The sequence below is a fragment of the Numida meleagris genome, chromosome 13 (assembly GCF_002078875.1).
Source record: "Numida meleagris isolate 19003 breed g44 Domestic line chromosome 13, NumMel1.0, whole genome shotgun sequence".
NCBI classification, from domain to species: domain Eukaryota; kingdom Metazoa; phylum Chordata; class Aves; order Galliformes; family Numididae; genus Numida; species Numida meleagris.
In genome coordinates this window covers 6347913-6371107 of record NC_034421.1, presented here as the reverse complement: position 1 = coordinate 6371107, position 23195 = coordinate 6347913, and the positions used below count along the sequence as shown (strand labels likewise).

At 53.7% G+C, this 23195-nt stretch overlaps 1 protein-coding gene across 1 annotated transcript; it reads left to right on the top strand.

Moving 5' to 3' along the window:
* HS3ST6 (heparan sulfate-glucosamine 3-sulfotransferase 6) lies at positions 22–22054 on the top strand. The gene is made up of 2 exons (XM_021412102.1): positions 22–409; positions 21285–22054. The coding sequence occupies exons 1-2, from the start codon at positions 42–44 to the stop codon at positions 21901–21903; spliced, it is 987 nt and encodes a 328-aa protein (XP_021267777.1). The 5' UTR covers positions 22–41; the 3' UTR covers positions 21904–22054.

The window sequence follows — 23195 nt, the reverse complement described above, 5'->3', positions numbered from 1 at the left end:
GGCGGGGCGGCGGTGGGGGGCTGCGCGGGGAGCGGCCCCCGATGGGATGTAGCGGGCGGCTGCTGGGACCCGTCGGGGGACGGCGCGCCTCGCTGCTCCTCACCATGATCCTCTTCTTCACCTACTTCTTCTACTGCCTACCCGGGCCCTGCGAGCCGCTGCCGCCCGCTCTGCTGCTGCCGCCGCCCGCTGCGCTCCCCGACGGCCCGGCTCCGACGGCAGCGGGGGACGCGGGCCCGGCGTTGGGCGGCGGCAGCCGGCGCTTCCCGCAAGCCATCATCGTGGGCGTGAAGAAGGGCGGGACGCGGGCGCTGCTGGAGTTCCTGCGGGTGCACCCCGGGGTGCGTGCGGTGGGCGCTGAGCCGCATTTCTTCGACAGGTGCTACGAGAAGGGGCTGCGCTGGTACAGGTAACGCCGAGAAGCGCCCGGTCGCGATTCGTTGCTCGCCCTGCCGGGGGTTCCCCGTTCCCAACCGCGGAGCCCCCGGAGGCGCGTGGTTTGCGGGGGACAGCGACCGTCGGGGACAGCGGTGCCCCCGGTGCGGTGGTGGCGGCTCGGAGCCCCGCACGGAGCGGTGGGGTGCGGGAGCTGCGCTGGAGCCGCTCTCCAATGTCCTCAGGTCCCAGCGTCCCCGTGGGCAGGTGGCAGAGAGCGGGAGGACCGGGAGCTGATTTTGCTCTGTTAGTTGCCCAGGCTTTGCAGTTGTAACCTTTAACACTTGGTTCTCAGCCGTACCGAGGTCTTTCCCCCCCAGCTTTCTTTAGGAGGTATATTGTTAGGGGACATACGTCGGGGGATGTATTTTTCTCAGTGGCTAATGCGAATAATGGCAGCACGGAGCTCAGCCTGCAGGAGAATCCTGCCGGATTTTTTGCTGGGACTCGGAAAGGAGAAGTGGCAGAGGAAGGGGAAGAGCGAGGGAGCATCACTCGAGTTCCCCGTGCGCCGTGCCAGAAGGCAGAGCTGTACTGACCGAAGGGAGCCGCTCAGTTCTGAGGGTTTCAACGGGTCGGAGCGTTTCGGGCGATAAAGCGATCGGAAGAGCAGCTACCATGCACGTGTTGTCCATTAGCGGCCCAAGTCGTGGCCAACTGCGCCGTGGCCGGGCCAAACCCGCGTGCTGAGCCCCTGGAAGGCAGCAAGGATCCGCTCCGGTGTTTTGAAGGGAGTCCAAACGCACAGATTTATAAAGCGCTGCGGCGTTGGCTCAAACCATCTGCAATTAATAAAAGGAGCGGCTCTCGCTGTCCTCCCTCCCCGTCGCGGGCTCCCCGGACCCCACGGGGCTGCTCCTGCTTAGCGTTTCTTTATGTTCTCGGGGAGGTGGCAGCTCAGCGACTCTAGCCAAAATCACAACCTGTGAAAATCAGCGTGTTTAACGGCAAGTGTAATTTTAGTGGGAATTTAACCCGCAGAGTTTCAGCTCGGTGAGACCACATCTGGGCTGTAAAGCTCTTGCCCTAACGCACCTTCAAACGCAGTAAGTAGCGCGCTCATTTTTATGGCAGTATTAACGTAGCTGTGATTTATTGGCTCCCTCCTCGGCTCCGTACGTATCCGCGGTGCTCTAGAAACGATAACGAGGGTAGCGAATCTTTTGGGGGGGCGAGGGTTGCAGGATGGATCTCTCTTGGCAGAAGGGGAGCTTAATGACTGCGAGTGTGTAATTAAAGTGGGGAAGATGGAGTGCTCTCGTATTGCCCGTGAGACGGCGGCGGGACGGACTGCGGCGAGAGCGGTGTGACTGCGTGTCAGTTCTGGGCTGCAGGGTTCTGTGCTGTGATTGCTTGCAAGGAGCCTGACTCAGTGTGTGCGTGTGTGTGGTTCTGTGTACGGCTATGGGAAATTTGGAGAAATGGGAAATGGAGCAGGGAAGCGTACGGCGCGCTGGGAAGAAGTTGCATCGTTCCCCTTGGGGGTGGGGGGGAAATGAGATGTTTTGCTTTCACTCCGCGCAGAGCACGCGTTTTCAATCACATGCACAACCACTTCTCATAGTTTCCTCTTCTCCCCACCTCTCCTGTTCGATCTTCTTGCAAGGTTTTGTTCTGCTGAGATTTTTTTTTCCCCTTGCAAGCCAGGCAGAGCTCAGTGCTGAAAGCCGGGGTGTGTTTGGGTGGAGGAAAATAGGAGTTGGACAGCAGCTCAGGTTTTTCCGATGAGTATCTCAAAGTGGTGTAAACATTTCTAAAATATTTGAATGTGCTGGGAAACCAAAATTACACCAAGTGCTTCTCGTGCCAGGAGATTTGGCCCGGAGGCACCTGTGGGTCCTTGCTTGTCTCAACTCCATGCAAAGGGAGAAGAAAAGGAAAAAAAAAAAAACAAAAAACCCAACCTCAAAAATATCACTACGGATTGTTTTTCTTTTGCAGTTGAACCCCATGGGGATTTTGCTGCTCTGGAAGGAGTATCTTCAGTGAGAGCTGAGCGGTTCGATAATGTTGGCCGCTGATTTAAGCCATTTACTCTTACTGGGGCATTTTATTTCAATTAGAAATAGCTCAACGTTCCTTTAAAATCTTTTCTTAAGTCGTTTTTTTGCTCTTACGAACAAAACATTCAGTAAAAGCAGCCCACGTCCCGTGGAATTCCCGGAGTTGCTGTAGGTTTCGCTAATGATGGGAAGGTTAAACACCTTCTCCAGGCTGCAGCATAAATTACCGAATGGATAATCCAAGCGTGACGGGAAATTGTATCCCAAAGCAAAACGCATTTTAATTTTTTTGGCACCCAGTGCTGCTGTTAGGGTAAACCCCAATGGAAAGGGAAAGGGATGGCAGTGTCTGCTCTTCTGCCGGCCCCGTGCTGCCCTTGTCTGTCCTTCTGCTGAGTGGGAACGTGGGTGAAGACGGCTGTAAGAACTGAATGGGATCTGAGATGTTTGCTGGTGATATTTTGAAATTCTCTCCCCTCAGCAGAATGGGCCTTCGGGAGCGCTCCCTGTGCTGCCTCTCGTGCAGCGTTCCCTCGTCTTTGTCCGGCAAAACTTTGCAGCGGCATCAGCTCCATCAGCTGCTTTGCTCTGTCGTGCGTTTCCTTGTGTGATGTATGATCTGAGCCTTTCTTCCTGTCTCCTCTTCCTGCTTTTTCGCAATATGAAGGAGTTGTACAGCTGGAGGGCTGAGCCCAGTGCGCCTGAGAGCGCGGCCACGGGCACTGTGCTGCGTGAAACCGCTCCGGGTGGTGGGAATTGCAAATAATTCCTTATTTCCTCCTGGTTTGGGGCGGAAGTAATGAATGCATCCATGTGCGAGTGCTGCTAACAGTTGGGAAACGCTTGGTCCTGTGTGAGCAGCAACTGTTGGTGCTGCGGAGCATCCCGGAGCCCGCACTCTGGGTCTGGGCTGTACGGTTTGGTGCTGTTTTGCCTCTTGCTGGGCTGTGAGTCTGCATGCTGCGGGGGGAGAGCCCCCTCCATGTGCTTTGCTTGTGCTGCTGGGTGTGTGTTGGAGGGCTGCGTGCATTGGAAGTGTGTGTGTGTGCACCTACGGGCCGTGCTTCCCCCCTTGCTGATAGTGGCACGTGGGATTTCTCAAGGCAGACTTCATCTCGGGACCTCGCAGCTTTGGGCAGCAGCGAAGGGACATGGCCCCAGCGCTGGGGCTGGACAGCACAAAAGTCCATCGACTTTTGCTGTGAGTGCTGTTGGTAGTTGAAAAGTGGAGCTCAGAAGATGTCTTGAGGGGATGTTTGTGCATGTTATGCTATAGAGTGCCTTGATCCATCTGTACAACCACAGGCTCTCCACTTTGGCACCGTGTTCTGAGCCCATTTGGACTGTGCCATTCCCAGGTGCCTTTAAGAAGCCCATAGGTGGTGGGGGACAAGGGGACCTCACCAGGAGTCAGGTAGCAGCACACAGAGTGGCTCGGGGACATGACCTTTACTTGGTGACGCCGCTGATCTGCCCTGTGCCGGGCTGCATTTCAGTGCTCAGTGCCACCCTTGTTTGCTTCTGTGCATCTCAGTGCTCCTTGGGTTCGCTGCTCTGATCCGGTGATCTCTCATTTCCGTTTGTAGCTTTCATTGCCAACACAGAGCCTGTCTGCGTCGCCTTCCCCTGCGTGTTTAGAAGTACAGAGGAAAAAAATGCAGGAAAACGGAAGAAAAAGCGGCTGTCTTCTAACGATATTTGAATGTTTTATCGTATGGATGATACTTTAAATGTGCTAGCAGACAGAAAAATGAGCCCATGTGTGCAGGGATTCAATGTCCCTTTCATGCATTTGCTGTTGGGGCAACGTTTCAGCCCCATCTCTGCGCCCAAAAGGTGCGTGAGCTGCCCTGACCCTTTGCAGATCTCAGTGCTAGGGCAGCCACGTCCCCGTGGTGCTGCACAGACCGGGCTGGAGGAAACGCTGGAGCCCTGTGCTGGTGCTGGCTGTGGAGTTTGGATGGAAGCTGTGAGCTGTGGAGCGGAACGGGCCCCGCTCCTCCCGATGGAGGAATTCTTTCTCTGCCGCTGTCTCTGTTCAGTAAATGCTGGTGTTATCTGCTGCTGTGCAGTGGGCTGTGCAGAAGTAACCGGAGTTTCTAAAGGATTTGAAGTATGCCGGTGCTGCTGTCCCAGACTGCTTGAATAAATACACGGTGCACCTCGAAAGCCTGGAGCTGCTTGAAAAATGAGTATTGCATGAATCAATACCATTGAAAACACTCCATTCATGCCCTTCTTACGCTCCCTGGTTTCTCTTTTGCAACCTCAGGGGCTGGAAATTCTGGCGTAGGAACACAGAATCACAGAACCATACAGATTGGAAAAGCCCTCTCAGATTCCCACCCCCACCCCATCCCACCGTGCCCACCAACCATGTCCCTCAGTGCCACATCTCCGTGGTTCTCAAACACTTCCAGCATTGGTTACCTCACCGCCACCCTGGGCAGCAGTGCCAGCACCCGACTGCTCTTTGGGAGAATAAATTGTTCCTAATATCCAACCTGACCCTCCCCTGGCACTGGTAAAGGCAATGAATGGGAACAGGTGTCTGGATGCCGAAAAACGGAGTCCAGCATCAACTGCCTTCTACCTTAGCTGTGGGATGGAGCTCCCAGGCAGCAGTGGGAGCTGTGGGAGGATGTTACGGAGCTGCTCTGTGGTTCGGCAGCTTTGCCCCGAGCCCTGTGCCGTGCAGTGTGTTGTGTTGCACAGAAACCAGCTCAGCACCACGGGTGCTTCTTAAAGGCATTCTGTCCTTTTTTTTTGGCCTGGGGTTATTTTCAGATGCAGATAGCAGCAGAAGGTTGGAAAAGGCCGATGGGTTCAGGGTGCTTTCATGCAAGGAGAGGCCATTACTTAGAGGTGTTCAAAGCTTATTTATAAAACAGTAATTACCGTCCCCGGAGATGCAAGCAGGCAACTCGCATTGGGTCAAGAAGGGAGTTACAATGGTTAATTGGCAAATATGCTTAAAAGCTTCTTCCTGACCTTTTAAAAAACTTTTCAGTGACACGGGCTCCGGTTGAGATTGAAAACCTGCCTAATGAAAGGCCAGCTCTAATACCAGGACTTAGCTCCAAATGGCTTTTCAAAGGGCTTTGGAAATCCGCCTGCTTACAAAGCTGCTGGGGATGCTGCTGCTCCCGATCCCACAGTGAGTGCTGGGCTGGGGCTGGATGGGGTTAGGGGGGCCACGTGGGGTGTGGTGCCCAGTGCCATGGATGGGGACCTGGGCTGCCTGAGCTGGTGGGGGGCAGCCAGCCCACGGCAGAAGTTGGAACCAGATGGGCTTTACGGTTCCTTCCAACCTAACCGTGCTGCGATGGTTCTGTGAGCAGTTGCTCACATTTTGCCCAGGACCGTCATCACAAAAAAAATCGCAGCAGCTGATTTAATTTGGCCTCTTTCTCCCTCCTGGTGGAGACAGCTCGCAGATCACAGGGCTCTAAGTGTCTTCAGAATTATTCATGCATCTCTTAAGTGAGTCGCTCTTGATCTGAAGAGTTGTTTGAAATGCAAATGGAGAATATTGCAGTCAATCAGGGCCACTGCTGTCACTGGGGCACAGGCAGCGTGCCCAGTCTGAGCGTACACACAGGCTGTGCATGTCTGAGCCCATGGAGTGCTGTTTGCAGAGCAGAGAGGTGGCTGTGCAGGAAACCTGGGCTGTGCCACATGTGAGATGCTACAGAGCCACAGAGTGCATCCATCGCTGCTCCAGCGTGCATGGGTACGACACATGGCCCAAAGCAGCAGTGCATCACATGCTGTGACCAGCACTGTCCGTGCTTGAAATGCAAAGCAAAATGTTTGCAGTTGGCTTCTCTTGAGCAGTTGCATGAAACTCTTGCTGCTGGGCTCCTCGTGGAGAGATTTTGCCCATCACAGCATGCTCTGCACGAAGTGTCGTGGCCCAGCAAGGGCCCAACAAGGGGCAAACTGCACCACTCCAGCAGCATCGCGGCACAAGGGATGTCAGCCATCAGAAGAAAGGCAAGTTTTAACACACACACTGATTACAAGCAGCAGAGAATTACATTAATACAGTCACTTGTCACTGAGGTCTTATTAGTAATCTCCGCTCATTAGGCTGGGGAGGATAGGGACGTGACCTTGCTGAGCATCCTTGTGGGGGAAGGACTGACCGCTCTGCCATTGATTTGTGGCTCAGCCCCTGAGCAGCGTGTGGCCGTGTGCCTGCACTGACACTTCTGTACACCTGGGGCTGTCCAGGAGGGTTTGTGTTGGAGAATTTGGGATCTCGCACCCTTTGAGCTGTTCCAGCTGGTGAATTGGCAGCTGCCATCAGCAGGCACTGCACAGGAGGCAGCGGGTACTGATGGATGGGAGCACACAGGGAATGTGACGGGTCCTGTCCCCAGGGCTGGAGCTTGGCTCTGTCTCCTGCCTGTGTGTGTGGTGCTGGGGCAGCTCACCTCCCAGCTGTTCCGGAGCTGCTGGTAGCCCAGACCCAGGGGTGCAGGACCCACTGCTTTTGGTGCAGGTCCAATGCAGCCTGTAAAGCAAACCACAGCCCAGTGAGGTGGTGGCCAGCTGGGAGCTGGGGCAGTCCCCTTTCCCTGCTCTAACCGAGGGCAGTGCTGCTGCCGTGGTCCCGGGTGCCCCTTCTTGCAGCTCTGTGCACCAATGGGACAAGGCTGAAATGCCTCTGCCATGTGTCCCACATGAGATACCTTTGTGGAGCAACGAGCTCCTTGTGTGCTTTCTGGCCAGACGCAGCCAGCTGCTGGGCTGCACCCCAGTGCACTGGGGTCAGGAGGGGTTCTGTAGCACACCCCTTGTCGATATCACTTGTCGATAGCTGCAGAGGCCCTGGCAGTGCAGCTGGGTGCCACCAGTGCCACCCCTTGAGTGACAGCTCTGCGGGACCTCTGTGTGATTGGCACCGGCTTGGACTGGGGGACACAGTTATTCTTCACCAAGAGCATCGTCTGCTTTTGTGTTGCAGAAAGTCATGTTCCTAAGCCACAAGAAAAAATGTCAAGGGGCCGCTGCCAAGTATTAGGAACTCAGAGTTGAGGTTTTGTTGAGGGAAGGGATTGTTTGCCTCTGTGAAAGCCTATTTGGGGCAGGGAGGGGGCTGGATGTCCCCCCCTGTGGTGTCGCAGCCCCAGCATGACAACGTGCACCCGCTGGGAAGCGGATGTGTGTGGTGCAGAGCAGCCGGCACCACTCGCTGGGTGGGTGCTCTGGATCCGGGCTGAGCCCGGCTGGGGTCTGCGGATGGGGTTCTGCCTTGTTTTATTGGGGGGCTGTATGGAGAGAGGTTTGTGAAGCAGCACTCTGCATCAGCGGGATTTTGGAAGCTGGGATGTGGTTGTGTGTGCTGGATGTTGGATGCAGGACCCTGGGATGTGGCTTTATCGGGGCTGCCCTGTTCCCATCGACCCACTTATGAGACAGGGAGTGAAGGATGGCTTTGTTCGGGTCTGATCCTATGTGTCTGAAACATGAATATTCTGCTTCAAAGTCTGATGTGTTCATGGAGCGGACCAGGGCAGAGGTGCACACTTGCACAGTCTCTCCTTTTCCATGGGGTTTGGGGAGGACCTTGAGGCTCAGGTCAGCTGCTGGTCCCGCATGTGCTGTGTGTCAGTTCCCCAAAGCACTGTGAGGGACGAAGCAGAACAACTTTAAAGACCAAGGAAAACTGTTGCCACTTCAAAACCAATCTGGGAATTGATGCCAGGACTCCAACAGACCGATGCTCCTTTATTCTCCTGTTAATTAATTCCTTTGCCTCCAGTGAATTTCCATCTTTTATTTCTGCAATCAAAAGGCTGCAAGCAGCGCGGCCCGCATTAGGAACAGACCCATCCGACCTTTTTTCATCTCCCCATATCAGTTACGTGTCTCTTCCTCGTGCTGCCACTCTGCATCTGAAGCACATATGCCAGGAGATGGCTCGGAGGAGAGGTGGGGCACGCATGCCCCACGGCTGGAGCTGGCTCCCAGCAGCTCTGTGTGGCAGCAGAGGAATAAGCTCCCTCCCATGCACAAATGAGCAATTGCGTGGTCACCTGAGAAGCGCCTGATGATTTATGGTGTTATTAAAAGGTGATGGGAAGACGAGAAAAGAAGTGCAACATCTGCATGGAAACCCCCGGCGCTGACCCTCACACCCCAGATACCAACATATTAAATATCCCAACAGGCATTCGAGCCTGCAGATGGCTTTGACAGAGATCTCTGCACATCTGGTAACACTTGGCCTGATACCCAAGGCCCTGGACAGTGTGTAATTAAACGTAATTCGCTCCTGGCCCTGCTGGGGACTCAAGGAGCACAGTTCCTGTTGAAGGGCGGTCTTTGGAGGAGCCTGGTGGGAGGGGAATGTGCAGCCAGGGTGGTGTGGGGTGTCCCCTGAGGATGTGCTCGTGGGGGGCACCCAGCCCACAGCAGGGGGACTGAGGAGTCCCTTCCAACCCAACTGTTCTGTGATCCTTTTGCTGGAGAGGGCACAGCGGTGACTGCGGCTCCGAGCAGCCTCCATGGCTCTGCTGCCCTGGGCAGGCCACTGGGTCTCCTATTGCCCTCTGAGGACCGCGGAGGTGCAGGGCCACGCTCCTGGCTCTGGTGGTGGGAGCCTGTGCTGCTGGGCACCTTGCTTTGGTGTAAGTGTGCTGGGATCACCCAAAAGAGAACAGCATGGGAGCTTTCTTGACAGACTTTGGTTCTGCACCTTCCCACCAGGAGATCTCCGCTCCCAGACCCAGTTGGCGCGGACCAGCTGTGCTGCTGGCCTCAGGGTGATGCTGCTTTACATCAATGGAGTTCCCAACTCAAAATAACACCTCAGCCCACCACGGCTGCCTCGTTTTGTGCAGACACCAGTTTTAGGTACAAATGAGAGAAATCCATTAGGGGAAGTGGCTGTAATGGGCGCGTTCACTTGGTGGGAGCCCACGCTGTGCGGAACTCGCCAAGCTGCGAAGGAGCAGAGCGGAGGATGCACGTGTTTGCAGAGAGCAGGGGAGAGCTGGCGGTTGTGGGGATAAAAGCAACACATGTCTGATTGAATAAATGGAGAAATGCAGGCCAGATGGCTGGGAATGAGAAGAACCGTTTAATAATTTCTGAACTCCTTGCTCTCTGGAGCAAGATTACGGGCCCTTGCGATCTTTTCCTCTCGGCTCAATTTGCCTCCTGTGTTGGCTGCATTACTTCTGGCCTCATGCGGAGCTCTTAATATTGCTCATGACCTTCAGAGAACCAAGACTCTAAGGTTTCCCTTCCAACTCTAAGGATTCTATGATTCTAAGGCCATGAGGTGCCATAGTAAGATGGGAAAAGCTGAGCGTGCAGCACTGAGCCCAGGAGCAGAGAGGAGGAGCTGTGCAGGGATGGGAGCGGTGCTGGGGACAGGAGGGGACCCAATGCATCCCCACGAGGTGTTCCTGCTCATGGCACTGCGCTCTCTTTTTACTGGAAGAACTGGCTTCAGCCCCTGGAACAGCACTGTGCTGCTCCCACTGCAGGTGGGAAAAATTGGGTTCCTTAGGGGATCTGTGTTAAAAATAATAACAATAAAGTCATCATGTCCCATGAGGATAAAAGCATGCAGGAGTAAAACTGCCGTTCCAAAAGCTGGAAACACCGAGTATTAAGAAAATAATGCAGTGTTTGAGATTGCTTCTTTTCCTTGCACGATGGGAGGGAGAAAAACAAATCTGCGTATAAACTCTGCTTCAATGAAAACGAGCAAATTCGAGTTAATTCTTTTCCTCCGAGCACAGCTCCATTCAACATTCTAAAGTCAGGGGATTTGGGCATCTGGAGAGAGCGGCGATGCTTTTTGGTACCGAGTACAAACTGCAGCGGGCTGCAGGGCTGCGGAAGCTGTTTCTGATTAGTATCTTTTCTTTTGACAACTTTTTTTTTCTTGAAAAGAAAGGAAAGGGGTTTTTGTAACACGGTTGGGCTGGAGATGGGGGAAAATCTGTTTAAAATATGCAGGGACCTGAAAGAAAATCTTGAGTGAATAATAAGTTTAACTGACCTTAAAATATCCCATTGCCATGAGGGATTTGAGAGTAACACTTCAAATGGATTTTTGATGAGGGCTGTCAGGGCTGTGGGGAATTGAGTGTTTTACCCAACGCGTTTTCCAATCTGAATTTTCATGCTAACTGGGAAAAACCACGCTGAAATGCCTAAAGAAGGTTTTGTCTTGTTTTGTTTTCCTTTAGAGCTACTGACACACAGGGAAAATCCATTTGCTGTAAGTTGACCCCTCAGATTTTTATTTTTAACCCAGTGCTAAGTGCAGGATGGGTTCTGGCAAGACCAGGCCATGCACTGGGGACATCATGGGGCCAGGCATCTCCTGGTGCTGATCACCCAACCCCAGCTCTGTGCATGGGGCTGCTGCCCACGTCTGCCAGCAGCATCCTCCTGTTTGTGTCCCTCTATCTGTCCCTCTATCCCTGCATCCTTGCTGGGCTTTGTCTCCATGTGGCTTTGGTTTTATGTGACCTTGGGCTCTGCATCCCACGCAGATGAAGGGATGGAGCTGTCCATCTTGCTGCAGGCTCCCACCCACCACCACCCGGGTACAGCAGTGCCTGGCTCAGGGGTCTCCGCTGGGGCCAGCCCTTTGGAATGTCTGTGCTGATGATATGGATGAGGGCATTGAGTGCACCCATTGTAAGTGTGCAGATGACACCAAGTTGGGAGGAAGTGTTGATCTGCCTGAGGGCAGGGAGGCCCTACAGATGGATCTGGATAGGATCAGTGGGCTGAGGCCAATGGGATGAGCTTCAACAAAGCCAAGTGCTGGGTCCTGCGTTTTGGTCACAACAACCCTGCACATTGCTATAGGCATGGGGCAGAGAGGCTGAGAGCTGTGCGGAGGTAAGGCTGCCTTGGGTGTGCATGATGGCACATCATAACATGGGAGCAAAGAATGTAGCCTTGGGATTCCTGCTGCACTGGAACTTCTCTCTTCTCAGAGCTTTCTAGGTTGGGAAGACGTGCCTTTCTTCATGCTGTGCCCATGGGTGAGTCCGTCCTGCTCCGTCCCTGCTTGTCATGGAGATGTGCAAACTTCCTGGATCTGATCCTTGTCCTCCGTTCAATCTGGTTGGACTGGGGCGGTGGAATCAGAGGATGCTGGGGGAAGCCCAGCAGACAGACGGGCAGGCAGACAGACAGACCGTGTGATTGCTTAAGCCACATTTCCTTAGGAAGCTGGGCTAAAAATAATAAAAATCCAGTCCTTTCCCACAAACAGCTCTGGTAGCCACAAACTGATGCTTTTCTAGTGCAGAAATGCTTTGTGAGAGGATTCCCAGTGGTTCCCAGTGACGGGAGGACGTGGGGCTGCTGCTGTGGGGCTGATGAAGCCCCCAGATCCCAGCCTGGGGGCAGCCCCTGGGGCTGCAGGTGGTCCAGGCTGTGGGGGCAGAGCTGGATAAACCCTCCTATCTCCGATCGAAATCATTATGTCCCCTTTAGAGTGAGAGAAACAGCCTTTGGCAGCAAAGCGGTGCTCTGCCCATGTCCTGCTGCTCGATGGGGGATTTCCTGCAGCTGGGGAGCAGCTGGGGCTGAGCGCCAGGTGAGAGGGTGTCCTCTGCAGCCACCCCGGGCTTCCTCTATGAGGATCTGTGAGGCTTCTCCATGGAGGAAGCAGTTATAAGCCCACAGGGGAGATCGGTGAGATCAGCCCCGCAGATGCTGAGCAGGTTGCAAGGGAGGCTCTTGCTGTGGGGTGCAGTGGGGTGCAATGGGGTGCAGTGGGCACGGGGGGCGCAGAGCCATCCCTGCATCACTGCTGTGCTCAGGGGCGAAGCTTGCCTGCGCTTCGTGCCAGGAAACGGGTTTTTTTTCTGATAGTAAAAAAGAGCTAAATTTGTTTCCCATCTTCCCCCAGGCTGTATTACAAATTTGACACAGATGGGGATTTTTTTTTTTTTTTTTTTTTTTTGTGGAAAATCGGATACATTTTCCATCTCAACAAGAGCTTTTCCGTGGCAGCGTGACAGCGCGCTGCCTGAGAACAGCCCCAAGCCGCCCGTGCTGGAGTTTTGTCACTAACAGAGGCAGGGATGGAGGCAGCTCCTGAAGCCTGAGCTGCTGTGAGCCCAGCACAAGTGGTGTGGGCTTTGCAGAGCTGGGGTCCGGCTGTGTGCAGGGACAATGACTGTTTGGGGAGGGGTTAGCTCAAATCTTCCCTTGCTGAACTTCAAATACAGGGCCAGAGGCTCCAGCCTGCAGCATCGATACCCTTGTAATAAACGGAGGGGATGCAGCTGACAGGTGATTGATTGCTGGAGGTGTTGGCATTGCTGGGGCCTGCAGGCATGGGGCTGCTGTCCTCTGCATCCCTGCCACCATACATCCCTGTCCCCCACATCTCTGACCCCTGCATCCCTGCCCCCCACATCCCTGTTCCCATACATCTCTGTCCTCCACATCTCTGACCCTGGCATCCCTGCCCCTGCAGCAGAGATGGGGTCTGGTGTCAGATGGTTTCAGGACACGCTGTCCCCATGTGCAGGGATGCTCACTGACAAGCTGGGGCTACAGATGGGATGAGGAGACGGATTTGGGTGCTCAGTTACTGGCAATGTCAATGAGCATCAGCTTCCCAAATACCTTTGTGGCTCTGGCCAAGAGAGCTTAAAGCTGTCACGGGGAACTTTCATGATGGATCCCAAAGGCACTGCTGCGGCTCTCAGGTCTGGCTGCTGACCACGAGTGAGGACTGATGGATGCTTTTGTAGGTATAAACGAGACAGTTCTGGATGCATTTCAAAAGGGCTCATGGTTAGCTTGAACCCGTAGCTCTGAGCAGTGCTTGTCTTGTTTTGTCTTTTTTTTTTATCTTTTTTGTTGCCTTCCCCACCCCCTATGTTAAAAACTAAATAAAGGCAACTCTGTCCCTTAGCCAAATCTGACAGCTTTTCCGCACCAGATTAGCTATCCCACCTCTGGACCCCGTTCATGTTTCACAGAGTGGTTTCACTCCAAGGAAGAGAACATCCGACTGCGCTGCCTCGCTGCTCCCTGATAAGGGGGATGCAGATAAGGTGGGATGCAGATAATGGGGATGCAGGTAGCGGGGGTGGATAACAGGGGCAGATCAGATAACAGAGGTGCAGCAGCTGTTTCTGTCTGTATCACACCACAAGGTCACAGTCACTCTGAAACACATTCATTGCGTTCTAACATCGACCTGGTGTTTTCAGAGAATCACAGAACGGTTTGAGATGGAAGGGACCTCTCAAGGCCGTCTGGTCCCACTCACTGCACTGAGCAGGGACACCCACAGCTCCACCAGTGCTCAGAGCCCTGTCTAGTCTGACCATGGGTGTCTGCAGGGATGGGGCACTGCCACCTCTGGGCACCCTGTGCCATTCCTCACCACCCTTAGCATAAACGTCTTCTATCCACCCTTCCCAGTGCCCACCCATGCTGAGATCAAATAACGTGAAGGCGAAGCACATTGATTCATGGCTCTGGGGACTTGTCCCAGTGCCTCGTCAGCATCTGCGGATCAAACCAAGCAGCTGGCGGCACAGCGGCTGCAGGAGGGTCTCGCTCTGGCACACACATGTGAATTCCTCCTTTCTTCCTCCCTCCCGCACACCCACCACTCCCACACCTGTGGCGGAACTGGGACCAGGTCCCTGCGCTGCTGTGGGATGGATTTTGAGGGTTTTGCCCTTTTATGGCCCCCACCTTGCAGCAGCTCACTGGGGCTCAGTACATGCTTCCATTCACCTGCTCAGGAACCCTGTTTTCCCATTTCTGCTGGAGATTTCTTGGCAGGCTTCATGTGGGAGGCAGGAGCCTTGCAACCTTAAGGCTGAGATAAACAAGATTTGGCGTTTTTTATTTCCTTCCTGTGCTCTTCTTGGGCTATATAAGAAGCCAAGAAGAGTCAGCTCAGTGCTGCAAGAGGGTGATTAGTCAAAACCCATAGATGTATTTTTTTTATTTGCAGTCATAAATGTCAGGCATCCTTGGTGGCCGTAAAAGACGAGATGCATGATTTGGGGAGAGCGCATTTAAGCAGCTGATTCCGCTGAAAGGTGCAGCAGTCTGCTGGATTACCCGCTGCTGTGGCTGCAGCAAGATTTACTGCTGTGCAAAGATTACCAGCCCCTGCCGCGGGCTGCAGATTTCCTCCTTTTCTGCTATCAAAGGAAGGAAGCTTTTCATTGAACTCCTGCTGCGTGTGCCCAAGAGCGGTGCTTCCCCACTTGGGTCAACTCTCGGAACTCTGAAGGGAAACAAATAGCATGGGCAATGCCCAGTTTTTCCCCATCTCCTCCTGCAAGGCTGATCTCAGCCTGGTGTGAGCCTGCACGTGGCCGTGCTTGGGGCTGGTGCTGAGCAGCCGACAATGCTGCTGCATTGAGCTCAGCACCGGGATAACACCCTGCAAGAGTGGGGAAAGCGCACACCTGAGCTCTGCACTCCTCGTCCTTGGCAGGAAACTGAGCGAGAGCATCATTTTGTGCCATTCGTGAGTTTGCAGATCCTTCAGTCGTGCCCCAAACTGGGGCGCGTGGAGTGGTTGGTTTTGTTATATTTCATTCCCCTGCAAGGGAGGAGGGCCGCGGCGGGGCCGGGCAGCTAACCCCTTTAATTGTGTGCAATGAAGGCTGACAGCGGCGAGGCTCAGCCTTTAAAAGGGGTACTGAACCTTTAATTCCTGAATAAATCATCTCCAGTCTGTTGCTCCTTCATCTGCAAGCTGTTTGGGCGCGGGGACGTATTCACTGCGGGAAGGGTCATTTGGAGATCAGAGCCCTCGGGTGACCCGCGTGGCAGGCAGGACACCTGCCGCAGGCTGTCCCTGCGCCCCGGGCTGGGAATCAAAGGGGCACTGGGGAGAAGCAGCCGAGCAGGGCTCTAATTGCTGTGCTTCGTTACAGAGGGACTGTGAAGCCGCGTCCTGCCCAGGCTGCTCAGGCTCTGCTTGGCACTGGGGCTGCCTGCCTGCTCCTTCGGGGATTTTTTTGGGGATTCATGGCACCATTCCTTTTCTCAACAGTAAATCTGGGCTCAGCTGCTTTTACACCAGTGGCCAATCAAAGGGCATCTTTGCTCACGGCAGGTGAAGCACTGTGCTTCTCCAGTTGTGGTATTTGCTGTGACACTGCCCAGGGTGGCTCCGCTGGTTCATCAGTGCCCCATGTGGCATCATCTGTTGGAATTGTTTCCACTCTTTGCTCTGCGATGCCCATCCATTACTTCGCCTTTGGGTGGGCTCTGGAGGTAGCAGCTGTCACTGCGGGCTTTGGGGTGCCGTAGCTCTACAGCCCTAGGTGATGACCTCTAAAGTGAACGGGGGCCATGGCATGGCTTTGTGCTTGGCCAAGGGTCCTGCACTGCCAACTGGGACCTTCCCACTCCTGGTGGAAGCGAGGGGTGATGTGACCTTGCTACACCAATTGTGCCCAACCTGGCTTGCAAATGGAAATGGGCACACAGAGCAGAGCCCAGCAGCCCCACGAGCTCTTGAAGTTCCAGTCTCATTCCTCTGTACCAAGCCTCCCTGGTGCATATGTGCAGGCACATGTATGCGTGCAAACCACTGTGCGTGTTCCAGGGCACCCATGCAGCACCCCTGCACTGAGCAGCTCCTTCTTCCAGCACTGAGCTCCCATTGTCTCTGCTTTGTGCTCTCCATAATGGTACATGTTGGGTGGGTTCATCAGTAACCCTTTGGCCTTAATGATCCTGCTGGAATAACCATGGAAGAACACCACAATCACTCACAAACCTTCAGGGCCTTAAGCTGTCCATAACAGCGATCTCTGGCCCTAAACATGAACATGGGCTCAAAGCAAATGATGCGGGGACTGCAGCAGTGCTGTGGTGATGGGGGAACATCCCTTTTCTCTGCTAACCAGCAGGATTTGGGGCCCACAGAGGGCTGGGTGACTCTGTAGACTACAATAAGGACTTTGGTTCTCAAAATGGTTTTCCAAATGGCACGGTTCTTATCGAGGATGAATAACTGGGTGTCAGGTGACGCGTAAAAGCAGCCACTTCATTAGAAATGCTAATGCTGCCTCCAGCTTCTCCCCTTTCCATCACTCCACATCCCCTAGAATATGATGCTCAATAGGTTGGGAAGTCAAATGCAACATTCCCTGGCTCCTGGCCCTGCCCTCGTGGTGCCCAGCCCCAGTGAAGCCCCAGCAGAAACCCCATCCCAGGGCTGGGAGAGCTGCGGGTGCCCCTGATCCTAGTCCAGGGGCACTGTGGATGCTAGGGGCTGCTCCCTACAGCTGGGAGCAGGGCAAATCTCCAGGCTGCTTCATGTATCAAACTGTAATTAGGAGCAAAGGGCGTGGGGGAGCAAAGGAGCATTAATAAATTATCTCCCTTGTTGTTAATTGACATGGCTTTGGTCACTGAGCTGAGGGCTTGGCTCCCCTTCCAGGCGCATCCTGGCCTCGTTACCACCTCTATTACCATCTCTATTACCATATTCAGGTTTCCCTGCTTAAAGCCAATTAGCTCATGGCTGGGCCTGATTGGGAAGCTGTGGCCTCATTTGCACATTTTTGAATCAGTGAAAGAATCAAAAAATAATGGAGCAGGCAGGGAGGGAAAGCGCCGCAGGGCTCAGTGCGCACTGAGGGTGACGAGGGGCGAAGGGGACAGCGTGGGGATGGCACGGTAATGAGCAGCCAAAGAGACCACGGCCCTAATTTGCTCCCGGGCGGTTTGCTGGGGTTCAACAGATGCTCCGGGAGGAGATGACGGAGGGGACTGGGGTTGTGGTTTTCTGCTTGTGTCCCTCACCCCACTCTGGGGACAGGAGGAGCAGAGTGGCTGTTCCCATCCATGCCTTTAGCCACGGTGCTGCTGCAGCTCTGCGCTTGGGGATGCACTGTTGGGTCCGTATCCAATGTCCCATCCCCTCGCTGCCTTCTGGCCCCATTCCCCAGCAGAGGTGCTGCTATCTCCACTATCTGAAAGTATTCTTCTCCGGTTCCAGTTTAACAGCTTCATAGCTGCTGCTGCTGCTACAAAGGCCTCCTTGTCCCCGCTTGGTGAGATAAGCCTTGGAGCGATTCATATGTAGATCCGGGTGGTACCGGAGAGGAGAAATCTGCGGAGATCTGCCCCAGCCCTCTCTCGTCTCTGGTTCCAAACTGTTTTACATCTGCACAAAAAGGTCCCGGCCCCCATTGAGCCTTGGGGCTGTCACTGTGCCATCAGGGAGATCCGGTGTCACCGTGCCGGACGCAGATCCATGCCCTTGCCCACACTGGGATGGGAACGTGACACCTTTCTGTGGGTCTTGCTGGGTTTGTCCCTGAAATCACCATTCCCCTTCGTGGCTGAGTGCCTTGAAACCTTCTTTGGTGCTGCATCAGGCTCTCAACCATGCCAGCTCTGTTAGAAATCCCATTGCCTTTCACTTGCTTTTATGGCTGGCTTTTTTTGTCAGCGGTCATTTTTTAATAACAATTATAATGGGGTTGTTTTTTCTCCATTTCCTGGAGTGGTTTTTCCCCTTTTCCCTTTCCAGTGCTGGTGACAACGCAGAGCCTGGTCCAGCTGCGCCCATCACCAGCGCTGAACGTTATTGGGACTGGAGCCACCATGCACGTGCCTGGCACAGGCTGGGCCCTGGGAGGATGCTGCCGGCATCGCCCGTGGGAGCTGTGGGCTGGAGCCTCCCTTATCATCATGCAGGCGCATCCGTTACCTTACACTCAGCCCATCCCTGGGATGGATTCTCCTCCATCTCCAGCAAACCAATCGCAGAGCTGAGGAATCCTGAACCAATTAACCCTGCTTTTTGAAGTCTGCTCTGATTACCTGCCCACTCTGTCTGTTAATCTGTGTTTAAAGCAGCTTTCTGCGTTTTTATCAGGGTTGTAATTCATTGCGCCTCGCTACCTCAACAGAGGAGGTAATTAATCAATGCAAGAGCCCCTGGGAGCACAGCCTTAATCTGCTATTTCCCAGTGCCTATAGGAGGGTGGGCCCAGAGATGTCTGGCAGCACTTGGTTGACAGCTCCAAGGGCACGATCCTGATGTGAGACCCTCCGTGACCGATCACCCACGTGGTGCAGCGGGAGCTGGGTTGGGGGGGAGATGCTCGCAGCTCTCCATCCTCTCTGCACTGTGTTCCTGCTGCTATTGATCTGTTCACAGTTCCACGTGTTGAACATCTCCATGTAGGAAATCCCATTGCTGATGCCTCTCAGATGAGAGTCATCTCAGTATTCATCAAAAATTGAAATTTATCAGCTTAAAATCCCACCTCCAGGGCACACAGCCTCTCTTGAAATACAAATTCCCCAAAGGCTGCTGGGTGCTCCTTTGTCATGATGTCCCTGGAGGTGCTCCAGAACCTTGGAGATGTGGCACTTGGGGAGATGGTCAGTGGGCATGGTGGGTGTGGGTTGGGGTTGAGCTTGGTGACCTTAGACGTCTTTTCTAACCTTAATGATTCTGTGATTCTACAACATGTACCTGTGGGCAGTGCTTGGCATACTTGATGTGTTCTCTTAAGGTAAATAGGAATTAACTGTAAATTCAATTAGAGTTTCCAGTCTTTTGCTAAAGTGGAGCATAACAGGTCCCTTACTTTCTGGTTTAAGTAAGGCCTGGAGGCGTAGGGGGGGGTTATCAATAATTAACTGGATTAATTCAGGGGAAAGTCTTAGAGAGCTAATGAAAATGCAAAATAATGTAATTGTCTTGCAAGGAGCTGGGAATCTGTGGGATGGAGCTGAGTGGAAGATGGGTGTTGCACAGCTATTGGTGGCTACCTTAACATGGACTTTTACTAAAAATTTTACTTTAATTACATTTTTGTTAAATGTAGGAGAGTGTGGTTGGCTCTAATTACAGCTGGGACCGCTCCTGCATGCATGCATCCATGAATGGCAGGATGTGTGTGGGCACTGGCAGTTCTAGGTGTCAGTCACCCCATGGATAGGGGACAAAGCAGCTTTTGGAAGATACCTTCATGTGAGCTTGGCTTGGGGCATCCAGAATGGCATCGTTCCTTGTGATCACCGTGTCAGGGCAGGAGGGACCCAGGTGCCTGTCCTGTTTCAGTGGACTTGGTGCCTCAATCTGCACTGAGAGCTCTGGACAGCATTGTATTTTTTTTCCTAGAAATAACCCTAATCCTAGGTTTACAGATGGAGTGGCATGTGTTGGTACTGAAAATCTGGTGGCTTTAAATGGTTTAGTGAATTTTTCTCAAAAACTTGCCTTCCTTCGGCTTTTCTGTGGTCATCCACGTGAAAGCTCAGCAGAACCTCAGCTTGGGCCAAAGCAACGCCAGTTTGTGGAGAACAGACCAAGAGAAGCAGAATTTCGGCTTCACAGTGGTTCTCCAGGAGCTTGGATGATGTCATCCCAAATGTTGCACAATGCACATTTTATTGCACGTTGAGGGCAGGGTATGATTTAGGTCCCACGTGTGCTGAGAGGCAATCCCAGGGAAGTGCTGTGAGCAGTGCCACGTCCCCAGAGGGGAGGACTGGTCTGTGTGGGCAGCTCAGGGACACACAGGGGATGGGGATGGGCAGGAGCTGGGCTGGAGGCGTCTATCCCCATCATCCCCCAGCGAGCTGAGAAGTGGCATCGGGGGGTTGGCTTTGGGATGCATTTGGGGTTTCAAGAACAGGAGATGTGACAACCTGCTGTCCGGAGCCCCTCTATCCAGCTGTGCCTCCCCTGCTGGTGGGGCTGGGGATGAGAAGAGGCTCTGTGAGTGCTGTCACTGTCCCAACAAAGCCAACAAAATACAGCCACAAGTGGCTTCGCCTCTCATTTGGGGGAGGGAGTAAAGTGGGGCCCAGCATTGCTCGCAAATGCTTTTAATAAAGTGTTCTTTCCTGCGTCCAGAGGAAAAAAACCCCAAACCTCAAGCCTTTTCCCATTACATAAGGAACAGATGCTGCTGGGCAGAGCCCTGGCGTGCTGACAGCATGGCTAGGAGTGAGCCATCAGCATCCCCAGGGCAGTGCTGGCCCCAGTGTGCCCACAAGCCATCATGCCATTACCCCTGGCCATGGCTGGTATTTGGCACTGGGTAGCTCGGTGCTGGGAGGTGGACGTGGGTGTGCCGGAGGCATGCCAGCAGCCACACAGTGCACGCTGTTTTGGTTTCCATCTATAAAATAGCACACACCTGCAGGGTTTGTACTCTACTAGGAATGGTGCTGGGTGGGAGCAATGACTGTGATCGTGTCTCTGTATGTGCAGCTGGGCACATAGTTCTTGTTTCAGAAGAACATACTGGAGTGTTTCGGTCATTTCCCGCAGTACTAAGCCAATCTCTGGAAGCATCCCATCCAACCCCATCCCTTCCCATCCCATCCTCCTTCTTCACCAAGACAGCCAGAAGGGACATGCTCAGCCCCAAGCAGAAGGAGACGTGGGGAACATGGGACAGGTGCCCATACTGGTGGAGGGGAACTGTGCCCCAGTCCTTTCCCAAACCAGCTCCAGCTCACTCAGCCCATAGGGTGACATGCCTGGGTAATTTCTCCAGTAATTTAATGCCTCATTAAAGTGCACAGAGGAACAATCAGTAGTGAGTTTTACACAGCATAATGCCTGGGTCTTGAGAGGTTTTCTTCCTGTTTTTTTTTTTTTTTAAGGGAACTGTCTTTTTCTGACCTTAACTGCTTACTGTCTGGAGGCAGAGGAGGTTGAACCTTCATGGGCACCTGCATTGTGGTTGGGTTGGGCTCAAGGGGTCCCTGTGACCAGGGCTGGGGACCAGGGCTGTGCCAGTCTCCAAGAAGGCGAGGTGGGGACCAATGGGGTGTGATAGGGTCACATCCACCAGCCCTGACCGTGCTGCATTCTCTCCTCAGGAGCCTGATGCCACGGACACTGGAGGGGCAGATCACAATGGAGAAGACCCCCAGCTACTTTGTCACCAAGGAGGCCCCACGGCGCATCTACAACATGTCACGGGACACCAAGCTGATCGTGGTGGTGCGCAACCCTGTCACCCGCGCCATCTCAGACTACACGCAGACGCTCTCCAAAAACCCCACCATCCCCAGCTTCCAGGACTTGGCCTTCAAAAATGTCAGCACAGGACTGATCGACACGAGCTGGAGCGCGGTCAGGATTGGGATCTACGCCAAGCACCTGGACAACTGGCTGCAGTACTTCCCCCTCTCCAAATTCCTCTTTGTCAGCGGGGAGAGGCTGGTCAGCGACCCGGCCGGGGAGATGGGCCGCGTCCAGGACTTCCTGGGTCTCAAGAGGGTGGTGACAGACAAACATTTCTACTTCAACCAGACAAAGGGCTTTCCCTGCCTGAAGAAGCCAGAGGGCAGCAGCAAGCCCCGCTGCCTGGGCAAGTCCAAGGGGCGGCCGCACCCCAAGATCGAGGGGCAGGTGGTGCAGCGCCTGCAGGAGTTCTACAGACCCTTCAACATGAAGTTTTACCAGATGACGGGGCAGGACTTTGGCTGGGACTGAGCGGGGCCACCAGCAGCCTCGTCCCTCTGTTCTAATTTATATTGGACCTTTTCCGGCAAGAAACGGACCCTTCCGGAGTAGAGAGAAATATTTAAGAAATAAAACCACAGATAACCCCTCTCTCCCCTTCCTCCTCTGACCAGATTAAATATTCTTCCGTATAAATCTTGCTGATCTGTATTAACTGTGGCTGTGCTGGTGACAAGTGCACGGGTTTGATTGCGTGTGACCCAACACGAGTGCTGGGAGCCAGTCTGGCCCCGTGATGCCCACGCTGGGACTGCAGTTGGGCAAATGTCTGCACTGGGGCCAGGCATCGGCTGCAGCTGGCCAGGCAGCAGACCCAAAGCACGGGGTGTTTTGTGCAGGCTGGGAATCATCTGAAGGAATTTCTTCATTAAGAAAAACGATTAATGATGGTGGTTTGGAATAAGTGCCAGATCTGGGGATAGGGAGAGGGAGCTGCATATCACATACCTTCCCGTGCTCTTTGAGTAACCCAGATGGTGAAGCAGGGCATTTCTCACCCCTAGGACAGAAATCCCTGCCTCCCCAAATTCACCCAAGCGGAGCAAACAAAAGCCCCACTCTCTGACCTTTGGGTTCAGTCATCTCAATAGATTCTCACATCTGCAGCCATAGAGAGCCATCACGGGAGGCTGCAGAAATTAGTTTAATCTGAATTAACTACTTTTCCCTTAATTAAAGACGGGGAAACATTTAATTAACCTTTAATATCTTATTAGTGACTTGCATTTGTCTTTTTAATGAGCTAATTATGTGTTTTCAAGGGCCCTGGGGCATCGCATTGTTTGCAAATATGCTTTGGCTGTGGTTTCTTCCATCACGCTGCATCCCAGCGCTGACCATCCCGCCACGCATGTTGTCAAACTGCTCAGCACCGCTGCTGTGCAGCATGATGGATGGATGGGTGCCACTTGTCCTGGAGGTGATGGATGCAGTGGGTACCACTTGTCCTGGGGGTGATGGATGTGGTGGGTACCACTTGTCCTGGGGGTGATGGATTTGGTGGCTACTATTTGTCCTGGAATGCACAGAAGGCAGAGGAACCTTTCTTTACTCTTTTACACCAGCATTTCTTTTCCTCGCCCCACGCTGCTCTCCCCGGTCCCTTGTCCTGGCTGATGGGACATCCTCCGTGTCCCCTCCTGGTGACACATTTTCAGTACCAATGCGTGGATCTGGGGCTGTCACTTGGCATGCTGGCACTTGGGCTCATCTAGTTGATGCTGGGACAAGTGACATGAGCAGGACTAATGTGATGCGGTAGC

Excerpts from the sequence above, each read along its gene's own strand:
- HS3ST6 (XM_021412102.1), top strand. The coding sequence starts at position 42 with ATGGGATGTAGCGGGCGGCTGCTGGGACCCGTCGGGGGACGGCGCGCC. Across the intron at positions 410-21,284 it reads AAGGGGCTGCGCTGGTACAG|GAGCCTGATGCCACGGACAC; the intron begins GTAACGCCGAGA and ends TTCTCTCCTCAG.